The sequence below is a fragment of the Pongo abelii genome, chromosome 1, assembly GCF_028885655.2.
Source record: "Pongo abelii isolate AG06213 chromosome 1, NHGRI_mPonAbe1-v2.0_pri, whole genome shotgun sequence".
In the NCBI taxonomy this organism is placed as follows: Eukaryota; Metazoa; Chordata; class Mammalia; order Primates; family Hominidae; genus Pongo; species Pongo abelii.
The window spans coordinates 189,499,324-189,519,693 of NC_071985.2; the positions used below are offsets into that span (position 1 = coordinate 189,499,324).

At 43.7% G+C, this 20,370-nt stretch overlaps 1 protein-coding gene across 30 annotated transcripts in view; it reads right to left on the reverse strand.

Moving 5' to 3' along the window:
- The window catches only part of ST3GAL3 (ST3 beta-galactoside alpha-2,3-sialyltransferase 3), a 226,825-nt gene that overhangs the window by 111,149 nt on the left and 95,306 nt on the right, over positions 1 to 20,370 (reverse strand). For 29 of the 30 annotated variants that reach the window (XR_008515381.2, XR_010135986.1, XR_010135985.1 and 26 more), the window contains one exon: positions 8,150 to 8,192. Coding sequence is in view for 27 of the 30 variants with exons in the window: in XM_024247713.3 (XP_024103481.1) it covers positions 8,150 to 8,192 (43 nt within the window). In the remaining 3 variants the exon portion in view is untranslated. Of the gene's footprint in view, positions 1 to 6,194; positions 6,202 to 8,149; positions 8,193 to 20,370 lie in introns of all 30 variants that reach the window. The other variant, XM_054536434.2, reaches the window with a different exon arrangement.

The window sequence follows — 20,370 nt, forward strand, 5'->3', positions numbered from 1 at the left end:
AGGTAAAGCTAATAAGGTTTGCCGATATCAGATTTGAGTGTCAAAGAAATGATGCTACAGTATTTGATGTGAGCAATTGGAAGGATGTAGTTAGCTGCCATTTCCTGGGTAGAAAAGATTCTGGGAGGCAGGGGTGTGAATCTGGAGTTTGGTTCTGGACATGTTAAGTGTGAGATGCCTAATACACATCCAAATGAAGGAAGCAATTGGGTAAATGAGTCTGGAGTGTAGGGAAAGAGAACTGGGCTTGATATAAATATAGGAGTCATCAGCACATAGATGATATTTAAAGCCATGATACTGGATTAGATTATCTAAGCAAATGTTGTGGGAATAGGTAACACAGAAAGTACCTAGTGCACCACTGGGCATATATTAGGTGCTCAATAAATGCTTTCCCCTTGCAGCCCTAGGGAACTTGACAGGCTGTTTTAGAAGTGTTAAACTCACCTCAGGCTATATTTAGACTGCTCCATGTTTATACACTATTACAAATGACCTGGTTTTTCACAAGGCTCTGGGGGATAAGAGTTGTTTGCTTTCATTTTCATATTTTTGTGTCTTCACATGGAATTCCTTATGAAATTAGACTGAGCATTAAAGTCCCCATGCTCTTGCCCACTTGGCAACCGTAAAACACCACATTGTGGCAGCAGACAGGAGCTTTCCCAGAGCACAGAACACCTGCCCACACCCAGAAGAAATAGATGAAACTTCCATTTAATTAAATCTGCTCCCAGAAGGCCCACATCAGCTCAGGAAAGTCACACCTGGACACCAGGATCTGGTTCCTTCAAGGAATCCGGATGGCTCATCTCTCCCCTGGACTAATGGGCACATTCCTGGCTCACTGTGTCATATTCCTTGTAATGGAGACTGAGATTTCCTTAGGGTTCTTCCTGGAATGCTCTGCCTCTCTTCCTTTGACTCTTTGCTCAAATGTCACCTTCTCAATGAATTCTACTTTGACTGTCCCATTGAAACTTGCAATCTCTTCAACAGCATTCCCTTGTCTTGCTCTATTTTCTTTCACAGCACTTATCACCTTCCAAAATCCTAAAAACTTTATTTATAATAATTTTTGTTTATTGATTGTCTTGTTCACTGGTATGTCCTCAGACCACAGAATACTGCCTGATACATATTAGTTGCTCAACAAATCTGTTGATTGAATGAGGGAGTATCCACTTTGTTGTTGGGGCAAGAGCCTTTGACCCTGAGCCTTTTCCCAGGCCCTCAACTTTGAGCCAGACCACAGTAGACCCTTTCAGAGAGCAGATGTGCCTCCTTGGAGGTATCATTAAATCAGGTTGTGGCTGCCTGCACGTGGCAGCCTGAGTGCCCAACCCCTGGGGAAGACGGGGTCAATTCTCAGGCAACCACAAGGCTGGCAATGTCACCAACTCACCAGTCTCACATTCTAGTTATTCCTGTTTCTCTCCAAACCATATTCTTCTCAGTTTTCTTATCCTCAAGTCACTGCTCTCTGCTTCTTCTTGGTCCAATTTCCTACTTCTCCCCCGGCACAGCCCACACTCTAACTTTCAATTATGTGGCATAAAACTGTGTTCCTTTATATCCTCAAACTCTTCGGTGAATGTTCCTTCCATTTTTGCTTTCATAGAAACCTGGGTCTCTTGGGAAAACGCCATTTTTACAGCCCTCTGCAAAGGAGGCTGCTCTTTCATCTATACTCCATGGACCTTGGGATCCCTGGTTATCCTCTTTGTACTCCATTAATGCTTCCAAACCACCAATATGTCATGCTTATTATAAAAAAAGAAACAACCAAAAACTTGTCTGTTGCTCATGCTATCCAGCAATACTACCCTTTACCCTCCCTTCCTGTTCTCAATTGCTTCCTCCCCATTCACTAAGACTTCAGCTCGCAGGATAGCCTTTCCAATCAAGCTTATAAGGCTGTGTCTATGTCTTAGAATTTTCCGTTTATTCCAATTAGAAAACACATAGCTGGTGCTCAAGAAATATCTGCTAAATGAAAGAGTGAAGAAATGAAATCTGGGGTATGGAGCAGGAGGCAAGCTGAAGTCCAGGTCTCATTTTTGGGCTATATCCCTGCTAGTTTACCAGACACTGATAAGGGCTAACTCTCATCCTTGGTATTACTATTGTCACCACTTTAACTGAGACTTAGTAGTTAAATAACTCACTCCAGATTAGAGCTAGTAAGATGTGGAACTGGGCCTCAAAAATTCATGTCTGACTCCATAGCTCACATTTTTAACCACCAAAAAGTTCTGCCTTCTTGAACAACAGATCTTGTAGTAAAAAGACAAGGTTTTGCACATCAGTATTCTAAATAATGTTCACAGCACTAACAAGTGATTTTGTCATGTAGATACAAGCAGCAGGGAATTCTAAAAGAAAATATAAGCCACTCTATTCCAGAAAGACATAATTAAACAAATACAGTGAAGAAAAAAAAATCTAAAATGTCTATTTCCAGGCTTTTGGAATATCACTAGACATAAGGTATTTTAGGAGTATTTCTCCCATTCTGTAGGCTGTCTGTGTACTCTGTTGATAGTTTCTTTTGCTGTGCAAAAGCTCTTTAGTTTGATTAGGTCTCACTTGTCAATTTTTGTTCTTGTTGCAGTTGCTTTTGGTGACTTAGCCATAAATTCTTTGCCAAAGCCAACGATGAAGGGTATGTCCTAGGTTTTCTGTTAGGATTTTTATAGTTTGAGGTCTTACATTTAAATCTTTAATCCATCTTAATTTTTATATATGGTAAAATGTAGGGGTTCAGTTTCATTCTTCTGCATATGGTTAGCCAGTTATCCCAACACCATTTATTGAACAGGGAGTCCATTCCCTATTGCTTATTTTTGTAGGCTTTGTTGAAGATCAGATGGTCATAGCTGTGTGGCTTTACTTCTGGGTTCTCTATTATGTTCCATTGGTCTATGTGTCTGTTTTTGTAGCAGTATCATGTTTAGTTACTATATCCTTATAGTAGAGTTTGAAGTCTAGTAATGTGATACCACCAGCTCTGTTCTTTTTTCTTAGAATTGCTTTGGGTATTCTGGCTCTTTTTTGGTTTTGTATACATTTTAGAATGGTTTTCTCTACTTCTATGAAAAATGATGTTGATAGATGCAGCTGTAAGTCATTACCCTAAACAAATTCACACAGAACAGACAACGAAATATCACGTGTTCTCACTTATAAATGGGAGCTAAATACTGAATACACATGGACATAAAAATAAGAACAGATACTGGGGACTACTAGAGGTGGGAGTGGGCTGAAAAACTACCTGTTGAGTACTATGCTCACTACCTGGGTAACGGGACCATCCATACTCCAAACCTCAGCATCACACCATAAACCCATGTAACAAGCCTGCACATTTACCCCAGAATCCATTTTTTTAAAGGAGTATTTCTATGCAATAGGGTTCCAAGAATAGAAAACATCTGGAGTGAGGAGATAATTCTCAAGATATAGCTGTGTTGCATTCTCAATTAAGGGTGAGCCAACTACACTTGTGGGCCAAAGCCAACCTTTCACCTGTTTTTTTATATGGGCTGTGAGTTAACAATGTCTTTTACATTTTTAATAGATGGGGGAAAAAATCAAAAAGCATATTTTATGACACATAAAAATTATATAAAATTGCTGGGCGCAGTGGCTCACGCCTGTAATCCCAGCACTTTGGGAGGCCAAGGCGGGCGGATCACCCCAAGGTCAGGAGCTCGAGACAAGCCTGACCAACATGGAAAAACCCCATCTCTACTAAATCTACAAAATTAGCCAGGCGTGGTGGCACATGCCTGTAATCCCAGCTACTCGGGAGGCTGAGGCAGGAGAATCGCTTGAACCAGGGAGGCAGAGGTTGCAGTGAGCCAAGATTGTGCCATTGCACTCCAGCCTGGGCAACAAGAATGAAACTCCATCTCAAAAAAATATATATGAAATTAAAATTTCAGGGTCCATAAATAAAGTTTTATTGAAATATAGCCATACTCATTCATCTATGTACTACCTATGGATGCTTTCATGTTAAAACAGCAAAGCTGAGTAGTTGTGACAGAAAAAATAAGGCCCCAAATACTAAAATATTTGCCATTTGGCCCTTTGCCAAAAAAGTTTGCCAATCCCTTTTATAAATAATTTCTTATGTCTTACCTTCCAGTTCACTAACTCTGTCTTCAGTTGTATCTACTCTGCTGCTAACCCCTTTTATAGAGTTTTTAATTTTCATCATTGTATTTTTTAACTCTAGAAGTTCACTGTTTTTTCAAATCTGGTATTTTGCTTTTCATAGTTACCTATTCTACGCATATAGTTCAGTACTGTCTCTTTATTTCTTTAAATACAGTATATTTAATTGCTTTATAAATGATGTGTGGTAATTCCAATTTCAGAAATCTTTGTGGGTACTCCTCTGTTGCCAGTTGTTTTACATGGTTCTCATAAAATCATGAGAACAAGCTTCAATAGAAGCTTGTTTCCTTGTGTGTTTAGTTATTTTTTACTGTGAGCTGCTCATTTCCTTGAAAAGTTATTTGTGAGGAATGCATATGTCTTCCTCTATGGAAAGTCTGCATTTATTTCTGCCAGGTGCTTAGAGGCACTGCCAGTCTGGAATACCTTAAACTGAACTCATGGTTTGAGGTTCCCTAGATCACCTGAGTGATGAGAACTCTGGCAACAAATACCAAGTGTTTTTGTTCTATTGTCATGACATACTCAGTGCTTTGGTAATTGTTCTTGCAGCCTGCTTTGGGGGTGTAGGTTTATTAATAGTTCTAGTTTATCCTTATGCTGAGTCCTCTGGGGTTCCAGTTAATGTGAAAGTAATTAAAAGATGAAAAATATGGAAGATAAGTTAATATAATGAGAAGGTCTAAAATTTAACCAGAATTTCAGAAGAGGAGTAGAGAGAGAGTTGGGTAGAGGGAATATTTAAAGAGATAATGGCTGAAAACTTTTCCAAAACATATGAAATTCATATACCCAAGAATCTAAATGAGGCCAGATACTGTGGTTTACACCTGTAATCCTAACACTTTAGGAGACTGAGGCAGGAGGATCACTTGAGCCCAGGAGTTCAAGACCAGCCTGGGCAACATAGCAAGGCCTGTCTGTACCAAAAGAAGAAGAAAAAACAAAGAAGAAAGAAGAAAGAAGGAGGAGGAGGAGAAGGAGAAGGAGAAGGAGAAGGAAGAAGGAAGAAGGAGGAGAAGAAGAAGAAGAAGGAAGGAGGAGAAGAAGGAGGAGAATGAGAGAAAGAAGAGGAAGAAGAGGAAGAAGAAGGAGGAGGAGGGGGAGGAGGAGGAGAAGGAGGAGAAGGAGAAGGAAGAAGGGGAAGAAGAAGGGAGAAGGAGAAGGAGAAGAAGGAGAAGAAGGAGGAGGAGGTGGAGGAGGAGGGGGAGAAGGGGGAGGAGGAGGGGGAAGAGGGGGAGGAGAGGGAGGAGGAGGAGGAGAAGGAAGAAGAAGAAGGAAGAAGAAGGAGAAGGAGAAGAAGGAGAAGAAGAAGGAGAAGGAGAAGAAGGAAGAAGAACGAAGAAGGAAAAAGGAGAAGAACAAGAAGGAGAAGGAGGAGGAGAAGGAGGAGAAGAAGAAAGAAGAAGGAGAAGGAAGGAGAAGGAAGAAGGAGAAGGAGAAGGAAGAAGGAGAAGAAGAAGGAGAAGGAAGAAGGAGAAGAAGGAGGAGAAGAAGAAGAAGGAGAAGGAGAAGAAGAAAGAAGAAAGAAGAAGGAAGAAGGAAGAAGAAAGAAGAAAGAAGAAGCAAGCCAAATGAATCCCAATCAAGATAAATAAAAAGAAAGCCTTACATTGGCATATTCATTCATACTTTATAGAACACTTTCTTTTATTTTTCATAAAACCATAGGAAGTGAGTGCTATTATCTACATTTTTCATAAAGGAAAATTGGGATTCAGAAAGCTAAAACACAATAATTATCTAAGGTCATGTAATACTATGCAGCAGACAGAATTCAAATCCAGTTCAGATTCAAGTTCAGGTCCTTTCCTATACCTCAGAAATAGAATATAACACAACTAGAGAGGGATTTGGTAAGGGGAGATCTCAACTTTGCTGAGGAACTGCCCCCACCAAAAGCAGAATCCTTAACTTGGAAACTTCTCTCTAGAAGTAGGTGGAAACCTTTCTCAGGTATCTGTGAGACAGCAGAGACAGCACTGGACTTCTGAAGACAGCACTGGACTTCTGAAGACAGCACTGGACTAGAAAAACCTTTGCAGCTAGAGGCAGGACAATTCTAGCTTGTACCTTAGATTGTGAGTTAAATCAAATGAGGCCAAGCCAATTTACTGTGCTAAAGACCAAGTTAACTCACATAGTTCAAAGAACTGGCCTGATACACAACAGAAAGCTACACGACAGCCTACTCTGCAGGACCCAACTGTCAGGACAGCAGGGGACGAGCGTCCTCCTCATCCTCCTCCTTTCACTGCTGAAGACAGTTTAAATACTGTAGTATGTCCTACAGAACATGCCTTTTGTTCATCAATGTGATTCAACTTGGTAAGTACTCTATCTCTTCCGTTCTGGTGGCATTTCACTTGCTTATGGCTTATACTTGATTTGTTTTTTTCCAGAGTACTAAATTTAGGATTTTCTAAGAGTGAAGCCTATGGCTTTCTACCACAATCAAATACCCCATTCCCTAGATGTTAACATGCGGCTGACATCTCTCTACTAGCCTGGTATACAGAACACACACTTTTTCCTTCATAGTTGCCTTCATAATGTGTAAAAGTTGGGAGATTTACAATGCCTGAACTCATAGTATGAGGCACCAGAGCCAAGAAGCCAGATGCCAGACTATTCAGTGGGAAAACCAACCAGCCCCTGGTTTGATGTCTTGTATGTAGGTGTGGCCATCATCACCAGAATCAACTGTGGAAAAGGCCTTATGTAAGACAGAAAAGGAAAGAGACACAATTCTGATCCTTCATGATGTCTGCCTGGTACAGGGCAGGGGACATAGGTGCACAAAGATGACTAACAATAGAAAGGAATCACAGTAGGTAGTAAGGTGGTTCTGCAAAGATTTATTGAGCATCAGCCATGTGAGCAGGCTTGCAGGGACATGAACACACAGAGTAGAGAGAGCTGCAACTCAAGGCATGCTTGTCAAATAGGAAAGTACGCAGTCATCCTATCATCATCCATCCATCCATCCATCCATCCATCCATCCATCCAACCAAGCATTCAGTGTTTAATGGGCACCTGACAAACATACGCCAATACTGTCTAGGTGCTAGAGAGACCAAGAAGGCCAGTAGGGAAGGATCCTGGAAGGATTAGATACTCAATACTTGACAGTCCTCTATGAATTAATAATTTCAATTAAATTCTTACAAAAACTCTGTGAAATGTTTATTGTCATCATCTTACAGATGAAACTGAGGCTCAGAGTGGTTAAGTAGCTTGCCCCAAATCATAAAGAGAATAAAGGTCAGTCTGGGATTTGAACCAAGCTATCTACTAGGCCTAGCTCTGAGCCTGTGCCCTTAAAAAATTAGTAATTATTATGCAATTACAGTATAGTGAGATAATTGTAACAGAGGTAGAAAATTTAAAGGAAGCACAGAGGAAGAGACAATTTTGTGTGGGGAGGAAGTAGTTTTTTTAGTTTTCCAAGTGGGCTAGCAAGGAAAGAGAATTTCAGGCACAGATAACAAGCACATGCAAAGGTAGAGGGAAAAGGAGCGTTCACCTGTGGCAAGAGTGGCAGGAGTTGAAACTGGAGAGTAAGACAGGGAGTGATCACAGAAGGCTGTGCATGTCAGGTGCCAGAGCATCTTTGAGAGGCCCCTACCTCCTGCTGTGACTCAACTGTCCTCTACCCTGCAGGAGAAGCCTTTCCAGGAGCCTCCTAGTCCTTCAAACTCCTGGCAGTGGCCTCCTTCTATAATGAGCTGCCTGTGCCAGCCAAATCGAAGGCCTTATGTTGGCACCCATCATCCCACCCTCTCTGGCCGCTGCAGACTGTAACATGCCCCAAGATTCTGCTGACAGCCTGAGGACTGAGGCCCCAGGGAGTCCCCCAGTCACCAGAAGAGTGATGAGAGCTGACCCTTCCAAGTGAGACCCAGCTCTCACAGATCTCTCTGCCACAGAGCCAAGGTATCTTCTCATTCTACTCACAGTTTAGAGTCCAGATTCAGGAGGAAGCCCAACCGATCATACTCTGAAAAAGAAAAGCAGAAAATGTCACTGAAGTCAAGTCACTGATGATACTAGCATATTGCATCCCCCAGACCTAGACCACGGGGACAGACAACCCTTGGAAAAGAACAAAATTCAACTGCTTCAAAGAACATAACTAAATACATAAACCACAAAACACCAGCTGAACACCTGTTTTGTGAAGGACCAAGTTCAATGCCAGGTATTTCCTATGCATTTTAGGGCAGCCAGTCCTATGTTAGTATACAACTGCCTTCCTTCCTGTATAAATGTGGTAATTGGAACTGAAATTTAGTAAACCATGAAACTGGAACCTGGAAAAGCAAGAGGCTCAGATGCAGTATCTGCTTCCTCTAAGCTCTAAACACAGCATTTGCTGAATCAGCTACCTTAGCCATGGGGTGAGTATGTGGCAGCCAACGGGTCCCCAAATCCATGCCAATTCTGTTCATGGTCATCATAAAGAACCAATAGATCAGATTACATAAAGAACAGCAAGTTTACAATAAAATTTAAAGATAAATTGATGTTTCTAACAAGTGATCAATCAGTATTGTAATTTATTTAAGTTCTTTACATCTTGCTTCATTCTAAAATGAGGTTGAAGCAGTTCTATAAAATTGTATGGAGTACAAGATTTTAAAAAGGAGAAATCTGGGGGCCAAAGTGGACACAAACATAGGAAAATGCAGGTGGGGTAAGGAAAAGAGCAAAAGTGAATATCTTAGGGCTCTGTGTGCTTGCTGGAGGAAGATTACAGATCTGTCCCCAAGATTTTCCATAGCCAAAACTAAGCACAAAGCACTGATTTCATGGTTCAGCAATATTCAGAAAATAAACCAGGAGAATCACAGCTATTCTTGATACTAAGACTTGAGGGAAATTTCCTGTGTCCTCAAAAACATTTGTATAAGGAAAATGATAGGAAGTGTCATGGGATTATTTCTTATGGCTCTGCTCCATAGTTGCAGAGTGTGTGTGTGTGTGTGTGTGTGTGTGTGTGTGTGTGTGTGTCTAGCCAAAGTGTGTGTGTGTGTGTGTGTGTGTGTGTGTGTGTGTGTGTGTGTGTCTAGCCAAAATAAGGTGGCCTATGAATGCAGTTCTTAGCTGGCCTGGCTCAATCTGAGGATAAAACAGAATACCAAGACCAAAATACTGGATGGAAAAGGCCAGGCAGCAAAGCTTTCAAGGAACTCAGGCTGTAATAAGCAGTGAACAGCAAAAAGAGGGAAGTCACACACGCTGACAAGTACCTCCCAGGAGTCGTTCTGCAAGGCCAATTAAGGCCAGACTCACTGCTTTCAAAATCATCTGAGCTGTGGAGAGAGAATAAATCCTCTTCTTAAAATTGAAGATACCAACTAGGACACCAACTCAACTCAAGGTTTGCCTCCCAAGAGAACGGCCTTGAGCAAGTGAAAGCCTTTCCTCAAAATAATTCTGGTTTTGCTCTAATGAAGGCAAATGGATGAAAGACTTGCCTTAACATATCAAGAACTTACAAACATTGGTAAGAAAAACAAAAAAAAGGCTTAAATATAAAATAAAACGAAAAATACAATTTGCAAAGAGTTAGTGTCAAAGTTAAGTGCTCTCTCAACAATCCTATCTTATCAGTCCATAAAAAGGAAGCCTCATCAACTTGCCAAATACCTGTTACTTTTTCCCTCTGTGGTGACAACCCTGGGGGAACTCTCGTGCTGTTCTCCTCAGACCTGAGCTAAGACTCCCTTACACAATGAATCCATACTTAGGCAGATTCCTTCCACAGAGGCCAGAGAATGTTTCCCTCATTGTTGCAAACTCAAATGTCAGGGGCCAAGCAAGAGCATAACACAAATGAGGGAAGTGGAAGAATATAATACTCTTATACAGCAGCTCACACTACTTATTTTAGTTGCATTAAAAAACAAATCCTGTTGCAATGTTTTTTTTTTCAATTCACTGTTTTTCCTCCCATATATTTTCTGTATAGTAAAAATAATTGTATCTGTGGTTTATTATTTGCCAATGGCATCTGAAGTTTTGTTTTGTTTTACACACACACACACACACACTGCATATTAAATTTCTAAGAACTCTGCATTTCTAAAGCAAGTTTGTCCCTTCATGTCTCTCTTGGTCTGTCTATTGTTTTCTCTCTTTCATTAAGAGATATGAGCGCAGGACACAGTGCCTCACACCTGTAATCCCAGCACTTTGGGAGACCAAGCTGGGAGGGTTGTTTGAGCTCAGGAGTTGGAGATAAGCCTCGGTAGCATAATAAGCCCTCATCTATTCAAAAAACTTTTTAAAAATTAGCTAAGCGTGTTGTTGCACACCTGTAGTCCCAGCTATTCCAGAGGCTGAGGTAGGAGGATGGCGTGAGCCTAGGAGATGGAGGCTGCAGTGAGGTGTGATCACGCCACTGCACCCCAGCCTGGGCAACACGGTGAAGAGTCACTGTATCCCCACAGCCCTCAGAAAAGAGACATGAGTACCAGAATAATTTAACAAAAGGTAATTGTGAGCCCACTGATAATAAATGGCAGCTGGCCCTTGGCTCTAGCGTCAGAGCCCAGAGGAACTGAGTCCATCTGGAGAGTGTGTGCCCTGCTGAAGGGCGGCTCCCACCAGCTCCTGCTAACTGTGCCAGGCAGCAACGCAGGCTCCACATTACCCCATCTTCCGATTTTTTTCAAGCCAGGAATCTGGATTTAAGGTAAAATTTCTAAGTTTATAAACATTGGCAAATGGATTCAAGAAAAATGTAAAGATTATGTGGACTGACAGCTCATGAGGGCCGTGGCTGCTCACAGTAGATGCTCAATAAATATTTGTTGACTGTTACCAGGATTATTTGGTCACAACAGTCACAAGTCCAAATCAAATCAGTGTAACAGGATGCTAGAAAGAAAATTTTAGCCGGGCCTATAAGGTGATACATTTCAGACACCACAGTGAAGTGCTAGACTAAGATGCAGATTTTCAAAGGAAATCTCTTAATACTTATCACATAATCTAAAGGCCTTCCCTACATCAAATATAAATAGCAATCAGTTGCTAGAGATGAAGGGAGAGAGGATTTGAAAAACATCTTTGTAGGGAGCTGTGTTATGAACAGGGCAGGATGGGTACCTGTTTCTCACTCCAGCCTCTGAAGGACGCCTAACACGGCCCTAAGGTTTGGAGAACACAGCGGGTTGCCTGGGGCCCACCTCTTACCCAACAAGTCTAGAGGACACAATGGGCAATGGGTGGGCTGGCTGCACGAGAACACTGCCTGGGGACTGGCCTGCACTCCCAGAATCTGTGGCAAAAACTAATGCATGAAGGAGCTGGTGTGGGCTCGTTTCAGGTCCTTTCCAGAAGATCTGCCTGGAGGGTTGACAGGCCCTGGGCCAACAGAAGCAGCAGGTAGATGCTGGGATTTCCAGGAGCTGCAGAAGTGAGGAGCAAGGCAGTGGCATGGGCATTACCCATACCAGGGGAACCGCAGAGAAGAGGCCGCTAAGATGGAAAGGGGTCATCAGAACACTCACAAAAGCACCCCACCAGAGTCAGCTTTAACTGCTTGTCAGGTCCAGAGAGTGCAAACACTCTAGGTCTCTACTGCTCATTCTCTCTCCCTCCAACAGCAATCCCGGAGAGGTCAGAGGCAGCAGCTAGTAGCTGGGAGAGGAGGGAAGAGGAAAGACAGGCAGGGCATGCCCTTTCCCCACCAGGCACCTGCCGGCACTATGAGTTGAAAGCTGTGACTGTTACACAAGATGGGACACTCTAAGTTTGGAAATGGCAACTCACTGTGACCATGGAATTTTTATTACTTCAGATGTATTGAAGACATGAAAACATTTTAAGGGAACAGTAGGAGACAAAATGAAGGTGTCTGTGATGATCCCTTGACATTTCCTGCATGCTCAACATACTGGTTGCACTAACTCAGGGGAACAGGGTGATTTAGTGGTTCACATAACCAAAACGTAGGAAGGGCCAGACTGCGGAGGGTGTCAGGGGTGACCGAAAGTGACTGGAATAGAGGGAGACCATCAGGCCTCCCTCTATTGCCTGTACTCTCTCCTGGTGAGCTTTCTTCGTAAGTGAGGCAACGTGGCCACCAGCAACCTGTAGGCAAACATCTTCCACTTTGCCACTGGCAAGGGATTGCATTCGCCCCTCGCCCCTCTGCTCCAAAGGGCAAAACTCCTGGGGAAAGGCTAGGGCTGGTGGAGCTTGTACCAGCACTTCATTCTGTTCTAGTCACAGAGACTGAGGAGATGGGATTTGTGGAAAATGATGACTCCCATGTGATACACATGGTTACAAGGAGCATTACCAGAAGAAATGTGTTGTCCTGAACAAATAAAGTCCCCTTGCGAACAACAGGAATAATCTTTGGAAAACTAAAGAGCTAGGTAAATCTCCCAGGAAAATGCATAGCCAGCTACAATGAGCCACGGACCCCACTTCTCTCATCCTCAGTCCTCTGTCAAACCCTTCTCATAATGCCCTCTGACTCACGATTCCAACCACCCAGCCCACCCATCTCTACCTCCTGCCACAGCTGAAGCCTGGCAGACCCTACGAGGCTTTTCTTGAGGCTCTCCAGGGGAGGCTGCTTTTCCTCTCCTCTGCCAAGCACCTGTGGGAATGAGAGGGGAGTGCTTATGACATACTTTGCTGCGATTTTCATCATCTTTCCTGTGTTTGGCATCCTTGGGGCTCTTGGATATGTGGGGTTTAATCACATTTGAAAAAAATTTAGTTCTTATTTCTTCAAATATTTTTCTGCCCTTCTCTTTCTTTTAGGGGCTCCAATAACACATGTATTAGGGCTGCTTGAAGTCCCATAGCTCACCAGTGGTCTGTTCATTTTTTTTTCCCCAGTAATGTTTCACTCTATGTTTCTTTTCTTTTTTCTTTCTTTCTTTCTTTTTTTTTTTTTTTTTTTTTTGAGACAGGGTCTCGCTCTGTGGCCCAGGCTGGAGTACAGTGGTACAATCCTGGCTCACTGCAACCTCTGCCTCCCAGGTTCAATCGATTCTCCTGCCTCAGCCTCCCAAGTAGCTGGGATTACAGGCACGCACCACCACGCCTGGCTAAGTTTTGTATTTTTAGTAGAGACGGAGTTTCACCATTGGCCAGGCTGCTCTCGAACTCCTGACCTCAAGTGATCCGCCCGCCTCAGCCTCCCAAAGTGCTGGGATTACAGGCATGAACCACCACGCTCGGCCCTTTTCTTTTTTTAAGAGACAGGGTCTCAGCCTGTAGCCCAGCCTGGAGTGTGGTGGCACAATCATAGCTCACTGCAGCCTCCAACTTCTGGGCTCAAGCAATCTTCCTGCCTCAGCCTCCTGAGTAGCTAGGACTACAGACAAGCACCACCACACTTAGCTAATTTTTGAACTTTTTGTAGAGACAGGGGTCTCACTGTGTTGGCCAGGCTGAACTCCTGGCCTCAAGCTATCCTCCTTCCTCGGCCTCCCAAAGTGCTGGGATTACAGGTGTGAGCCATTGCACCCAGCCCTCACTCTGTTTCATTTTAGATAGTTTCTATTGCTATATCTTCTAGTTCACTATTTTTTTCTTCTACAGTGTCTAATTTGCTGATTATTCATCCAGTACATTTTTCATCTCAGACACTGTATTTTTCATCTCTGGGAGTTCTTTTTCATATCTTCCATGCCTTTCCTTAATATTCTCATGCTTTCCCCTGTCTTCTTGAACATAGGAATATGATGTAATGCCCCTAATTCTCTCATTTGTGTCATCTCCAAGCCTGTTTCTACTGATCGTTTTTTTTCCCTCATTATTGGTTGTATTTTCATGCTTTTCTGAATTGCCTTGTAATTTCTGACTGGCTGCCAGCCATGTGAATTTTACCTTGTTGGGGACAGGATACCTGTGCATTCCTTAAGTATTTCTGAGATACAATTAGTCACTTGGAAACAGTTTGATCCTTTAAAGGCTAGTCTAAGGCTAATTTTGCACTATTACTAATTTTGTCCCACTGCTAAGGCAATACCTTCCTGAGCACACTATAGGATACCCCATGCATTATACAGTTTTCCCACAATTCTCAGTCCTGTGTGACCTCTAGGGATTATCCTGGCTGCCCCTTTCCAGTGGTTCTTTCCCCAAATTCTGGTAGTTTTCCCATCCACATGTACTCATCAGCTGAGAAGTCCAAGGGGGACCTGTAACAAATCCCCTGAGCTCTCTCTCTGTGCAGGTCTCTCTCTCTGATGATCTGTGAATTCTAGTCGCCCTGGCCTCCTCAATTGCTCAAATGTTACCTCAGCTTCAGACTCTTGGGTTCTCCTTCCCTGCAATGTGGACTGCAAACTCTCCAGGAAGTTGGCTTGGGCAATTACAGGGCTAACTTCATCTGCTTCCCTTCTTTCAGCGATCAGTGCCCTGTGCTACCAATTGTTCAATGTCTGAAAATATTTCCATATTTTTTTTTCTGGTTTTTTTCAGTCGTTCCTCCTTTCTTCACTTTTTCTTTATTCAGTCTAGACCTCACCTTGCTCAACACTCAGTTCAGCCTGCCCAATTATCTTTCCATTGCACCCAAACTAAATCTCTCGTTCCTGCTCGGCCTTCTCTCCTGAGCTCCACTTTTTTTTCTTTTTTTTTTTTTTTGAGATGGAGTCTCACACTGTTGCCTGGGCTGGAGTGCAGTGGCGCGATCTCAGCTCACTGCAACCGCCGCCTCCCGGGTTCAAGTGATTCTCCTGCTTCAGCCTCCCAAGTAGCTGGGATTACAGGCGCCCGCCACTATGCCTGGCTAATTTTTTGTATTTTTAGTAGAGACAGGGTTTCACTATGTTGGCCAGGCCAGTCTCGAACTCCTGACCTCATGATCCACCTGCCTTGGCCTCCCAAAATGCTGGGATTACATGTGTGAGCCGCTGTGCCTGGCTGAGCTCCACATGTGTATATCCAGCTGCCTCCTGGACAGCTCCAGTTCAGTGTCCTACAGGCACTTAAAACCTAAACCACACCCCCTAGAGTTCATCTTCATCACCCTCACACACACCCAGAACCTCTTTCTGGATTTCCCACCTTAACGAACAACACCACTATTCACCCAGCTGCCCAAACTTGAAACCTGGGAAAATTCCTTTATTCCTGCTTCTCTCTTCTTTCTTCTAATTCATTACTATGTCCTTTTAATTCCATGTTCTAAATGGATCTCAAATCTACTTACTTTTCTCCATTTCTACCCTTCTCAGCCGAGCCAGCTTTACGTCTCACCTGGATTGCTGTACTAGCCTCCTGTTATAGCTGGGTCTCCCTGCCCCTGTCTAATAGATGCTCTGTGCTGTAATCAGAGCTATCTTTCTGTAAGATAAATATGGCCATATCACAATCCTGCTTAAAACATTTGGTTGGACTCTATTGTTCTCAGAACAAATCCCAGTCTCTTCATCTACAAGATCCCTCAAGACCTGGCCTATAGCTATCATTCCTACTTCATTTATTTATTTATTTATTTATTTATTTATTTATTTATTTATTTTTTTGAGACAGAGTCTCGGTCTTTTGGCCAGGCTGGAGTACAGTGGCACAATCTCGGCTCACTGCAACCTCTGCCCCCGGGGCTCAAGCAGTGCTCCTGCCTCAGCCTCCCGAGTAGCTGGGATTACAGGGGTGTGCCACCACGCCCAGCTAATTTGTGTATTTTAATAGAGACGGGGTTTCACCATGTTTGCCAGGCTGGTCTTGAACTCGTGACCTCAGGTAATCCACCCACCTCAGCCTCCCAAAGTGCTGAGATTACAAGCGTGAGCCACCGTGCCCAGCCTCCTACTTCACTTCTTGATTCCCAGCATCACCCCTGCCATATTCGATGTTCCTGCCAGGCTGAACTGTTTTATCTTTCTCCAACATAACTTCATCATCTCCAGGCCTTTGAACATATCTTTCTCTTTATTTAAAGTATTTTCCCTACCGGGTGCAGTGGCTGACGCCTGTAATCCCAACACTTTGGGAGGCCAAGGCAGGCAGATCGCTTGAGCCCAGGAGTGTGAGACCAGCCTGGGCAACATGGTGAAACCAGGTCTCTACTAAAAATACAAAATATTACCTGAGCATGGTGGTGTGAACCTGTGGTCCCAGCTACTGGGGAGGCTGAGGTGGGAGGATCACCTGAGCCCGGAAATTCGAGGCTACAGTGAGCCATGACTGCACTGCTGCACTCTGGCCTGGGCAACGGGAGTGAGACCCTGTTTCGAAATAAAAAAATTAAATTAAATAATTTCCCAATCCCTTTTCACATTGGTTATTTCCTACACATTATTCCTAAATGACCTACAATTACCTCTAGCTCAAAATGGTGCAAATCAGACTTATCTTTGCCTGTTCCCCAGCCTTCCAGCCTTGATCCTTCCTCTTGTTTTTAAATGATGGCAATATCATCCAGTCCTCCAAGAAGGAAATTTTTGGTGAACACTAACGTCTCTTATTTCTACATACAGACCCTGTTCCCCTCCCTATCCCGTCATTGCTTTTGCTTGAGTCTTCACTGTTGCTTGGTTCACGTGGCCACGTCTTGATCTGTCTTCTCAGCCTCATCTCCTGCCACTCCCTTCTTTTATGCCTGAGAGTCTTTATGCCTGAGAGCTACTGCAGGTGACATTTCTCCTGCAATGCCTTCACTCACCTTGCTTATCCTTCAAGATAAAGCCATCACTAAAGCTCAATTTCACAGATGTTTTTATAGTACAACAAGGAATTTTACATTTTTCCCTAAATTTCCAGCCCTGTCTTATACTATTGTCTCCCCTGCTCTGTGCTCTGGTGATTTTGGCCTCTTTCAGTTCCTTGAATAAGCCACCTCTTTATTTGGTTAATTCCTGCTCATCCTTTAGACCCTAGTTCGAAGGCCCTCTTTTAGAAAACCATTCCTTGCCGGGCACGGTGGCTCACGCCTGTAATCCCAGCACTTTGGGAGGCCGAGGCGAGTGAATCACAAGGTCAGGAGTTCAAGACCAGCCTGACCAACATGGTGAAACCCTGTTTCTACTAAAAATACAAAAATTAACCGGGTGTGGTGGTGTGTGCCTGTAATCTCAGCTACTCAGAAGGCTGAGGCAGGAGAACTGCTTGAACCCAGGAGGTGGAGGTTACCATGAGCCGAGATCGCACCACTGCACTTCAGCCTGGGCGACAGTGTGAGACTCCGTCAAAAAAGAAAAAAAAAAAAAAAAAAAGAAGAGCGTTCCTTGTCCTCCCTATGTAGACCTCACCCTTCACATGCTCCTGTGCCACAGTGTACTTTCTCCAGTTTGTAATTATACATTTACCAACAGACGCCTCTCCTCTGCTAGTCTAGAAGTTCCACTAAGACTCTTCTTCTCCTCACAGGTGCATCACCTAACACTACGCTTGGCATGCGGAAGGAATGTTGAACAAACGAAATCTTCTCTGATCTAACTTGTTAGCCTAAATGCACCTTATCTGTGCTCTCCAGCCCTTCCAGAACTTACTCATGAACCTGCAGTGCACATCTGTTGTTTCTGTCCTTTTAGAAACAAGCCCCTTGGGTTTCCTTCAGGGAACTGCTCTTCTCCCATTGCAGGCAAGTGGTGAGACTGTCGATGGGATTTATGTCCGAAGTGTAGGCACCTGACAAAAGCTAGGTTAGTGGGACAATTTCTTCCTTAAACTCAGCGACACCAGGGAGAAAAATAATGTGCTGAAGAGAAGGACCACTTGTTCCTGCAACCCAGATTCCTGGGGCTGCCCTTCACATTCTTTCTGAGGGCTGGATGTTTAGCTTCTAATCGGATTCTGTGGGTACCCATGTCCTTCTGGTAAATTCCTTTTTAAAAACAGTTATCCCCAGTCAGTTTTTGTTGCTTTCAATTAAACTATCCTAGCTTACGTGTATTTGGGTCCTCGTAAAGGGCAGGGCTCACCTCTGCACCTAATATCACATCTGGCACAGAGTTGGCATTCCATAATGTACTGAATGGATGGAATAGTGGACAGAGTGACCAAATAAGCAAGGCAGCCTAATAAGTAGCCCTGAAACCTGGAATCTTTGTCTTCCTCCACCCCTTGCAGTGAGGGGGCAGTGCTGGTGGTAGCAGTGACGGCAGCAGCAGGGGCTTCCTCTCCCTCTCCTTCTCCCTCGCCTGCCATCTTCGACTGCAGTGATTTCCTTGCTCTGGTCCTTCCTGGCTCCCAGCCTATCTGATTACATCACTGTCACCTGCCCACAGCAAGCCTCCTCTGGCTCTTCTTAGGCGCAACTAACTGTCTGCCACACTGTTTATTTAATGCCCTTCACACCTTCTATTTTCTGGGTTTTGCTTTGGGGTTCCCTTTTAAGAACTCCCAGTTTGCCAAGGTAGTTCCCTCCCATCATGTATAAAGGCCTGAAATTTAACCCTCTCCACAAAGACTTCCTGAGTCACCTGAGTCACTGGCGTCTGTCTACTCCATCCCAACCAAGGTCTTTACCTGACAAGCACTTTACTCTCAGCCCCAGCCTCATAGTCATGTTACTGATTATTAAATCTGTGTGTGGCCCCTCACAGAATTCCCTGATTAGCAGGAAAATTTAAGCATCATCTTTAGGAAGTGTAAATGAGAAAAGAAAGCAATCAGGAAGGCATAGGCATTATGCTCCAGGAATACAGGAGCAGAGCTTCTCTACTGCTGGGGTTGGGCAAGGTTACAGATCCCAGTGCATCTCCTTTATACAAATGTGTTCTTAGAGTTGCATGTGAATTTGCCTTATACAGAGGAACTGCTATTTTGAGTGTAACAACACTTCAGGGACTATTCACCTCTCGGGTAGAGTCTGGGTCTCACCAGCAGCCCAATGATCCCAGATCTGTACTAAGAACAGAACACTCTAGGAATCCCAGGCCAGCCAGGCACAATATGCACTCACATTCCAGCTCTCCTAGCACCTGAAGATACATACTCTCCTCCCCAGGTACGAAAGCAGAAAGCCAGCAGAAGTGTTTAGTCTCATGGCTTAGGCTTCCTGCCTTGGCCAGGCTGGAAAGCCCAGGATTACAAAAATCACTGACCAAAGAGCACGTGTGTCTCTGCCCAGCTCCAGGTAGGGAGTGACATGGCTGATGCAAATCCCTGACCTTCCCCTCCTGCACGTGCACCAAGTCAGAGCTGTGAATGCACAAAGTGCTTTTTCAGATGTCTTTGAAATTAACCATTAACTCTTCCATTGCCACCTTAAAGGAATAAGTCAGTCTAGATGTCATAGCAAAAGACTCATGTAACTTGTTGGATGAACACTGAACACTGATGTAAACTCTTAAAAGGTTCAGAAACTGACATAAACAAAAGGATCCCATGTATTAAAGTGTGAATACATGTAATAATGAAACCTTGTTACATATAAAGCAAAATTAACAGAACTAAAAGAAAACTACACAGTTGGTCTACCTTCATAAACCACTGAAAAATCAGGCTCACAAAGTCTGTGAGAATTCAGAAGATTTGAACAGAACAATTACTAAATTTAAACTAACAGACATACAGAGAACCTTACATCCAACAAATGGAGAATGTACATTCCTTTTTTTTTTTTTTGAGGTGAGATCTTGCAATGCTGCCCAGGCTGGATTCAAACTGCTGGGCCCAAGTGATCCTCCCACCTCAGCCCGAGTAACTGGGACTATAGGTGCGCACCACTGCGCCCGGCCTACAAGCCATGTAGGGAGCATTTACAAAAACAGATCAGGCCAAGCACGGTGGCTCACACCTGTAATTCCAGCATTTTGGGAGGCCGAGGCGGGCGGATCACAAGGTCAGGAGTTCAAGACCAGCCTGGCCAACACAGTGACACCCCGTCTCTACTAAAAATACAAAAATTAGCCAGGTATGGTGGCACATGCCTGTAGTCCCAGCTACTTGGGAGGCTGAGGCAGGAGAATCGTTTGAACCCAGGAGGTGGAGGCTGCAGCAAGCCGAGATGGCACCATTGCACTGGGCGACAGAGTGAGACTCCGTCTCAAAAACAAAAACAAAACAAAACAAAAACCAACCAATTGTGAGGCCATAACATATGGTCAGCCTCCATCCCTGAATTTAAAATTTAGGTATTGAGAAGTTATCGCGTGGAATAACATTTTATTGCCGGCAACAAAATACTGTCAGTTATTTCCCTTGAAGTGATAATGCTCACTTTCATTACTGAGAAAATGTCTGCCAAATTC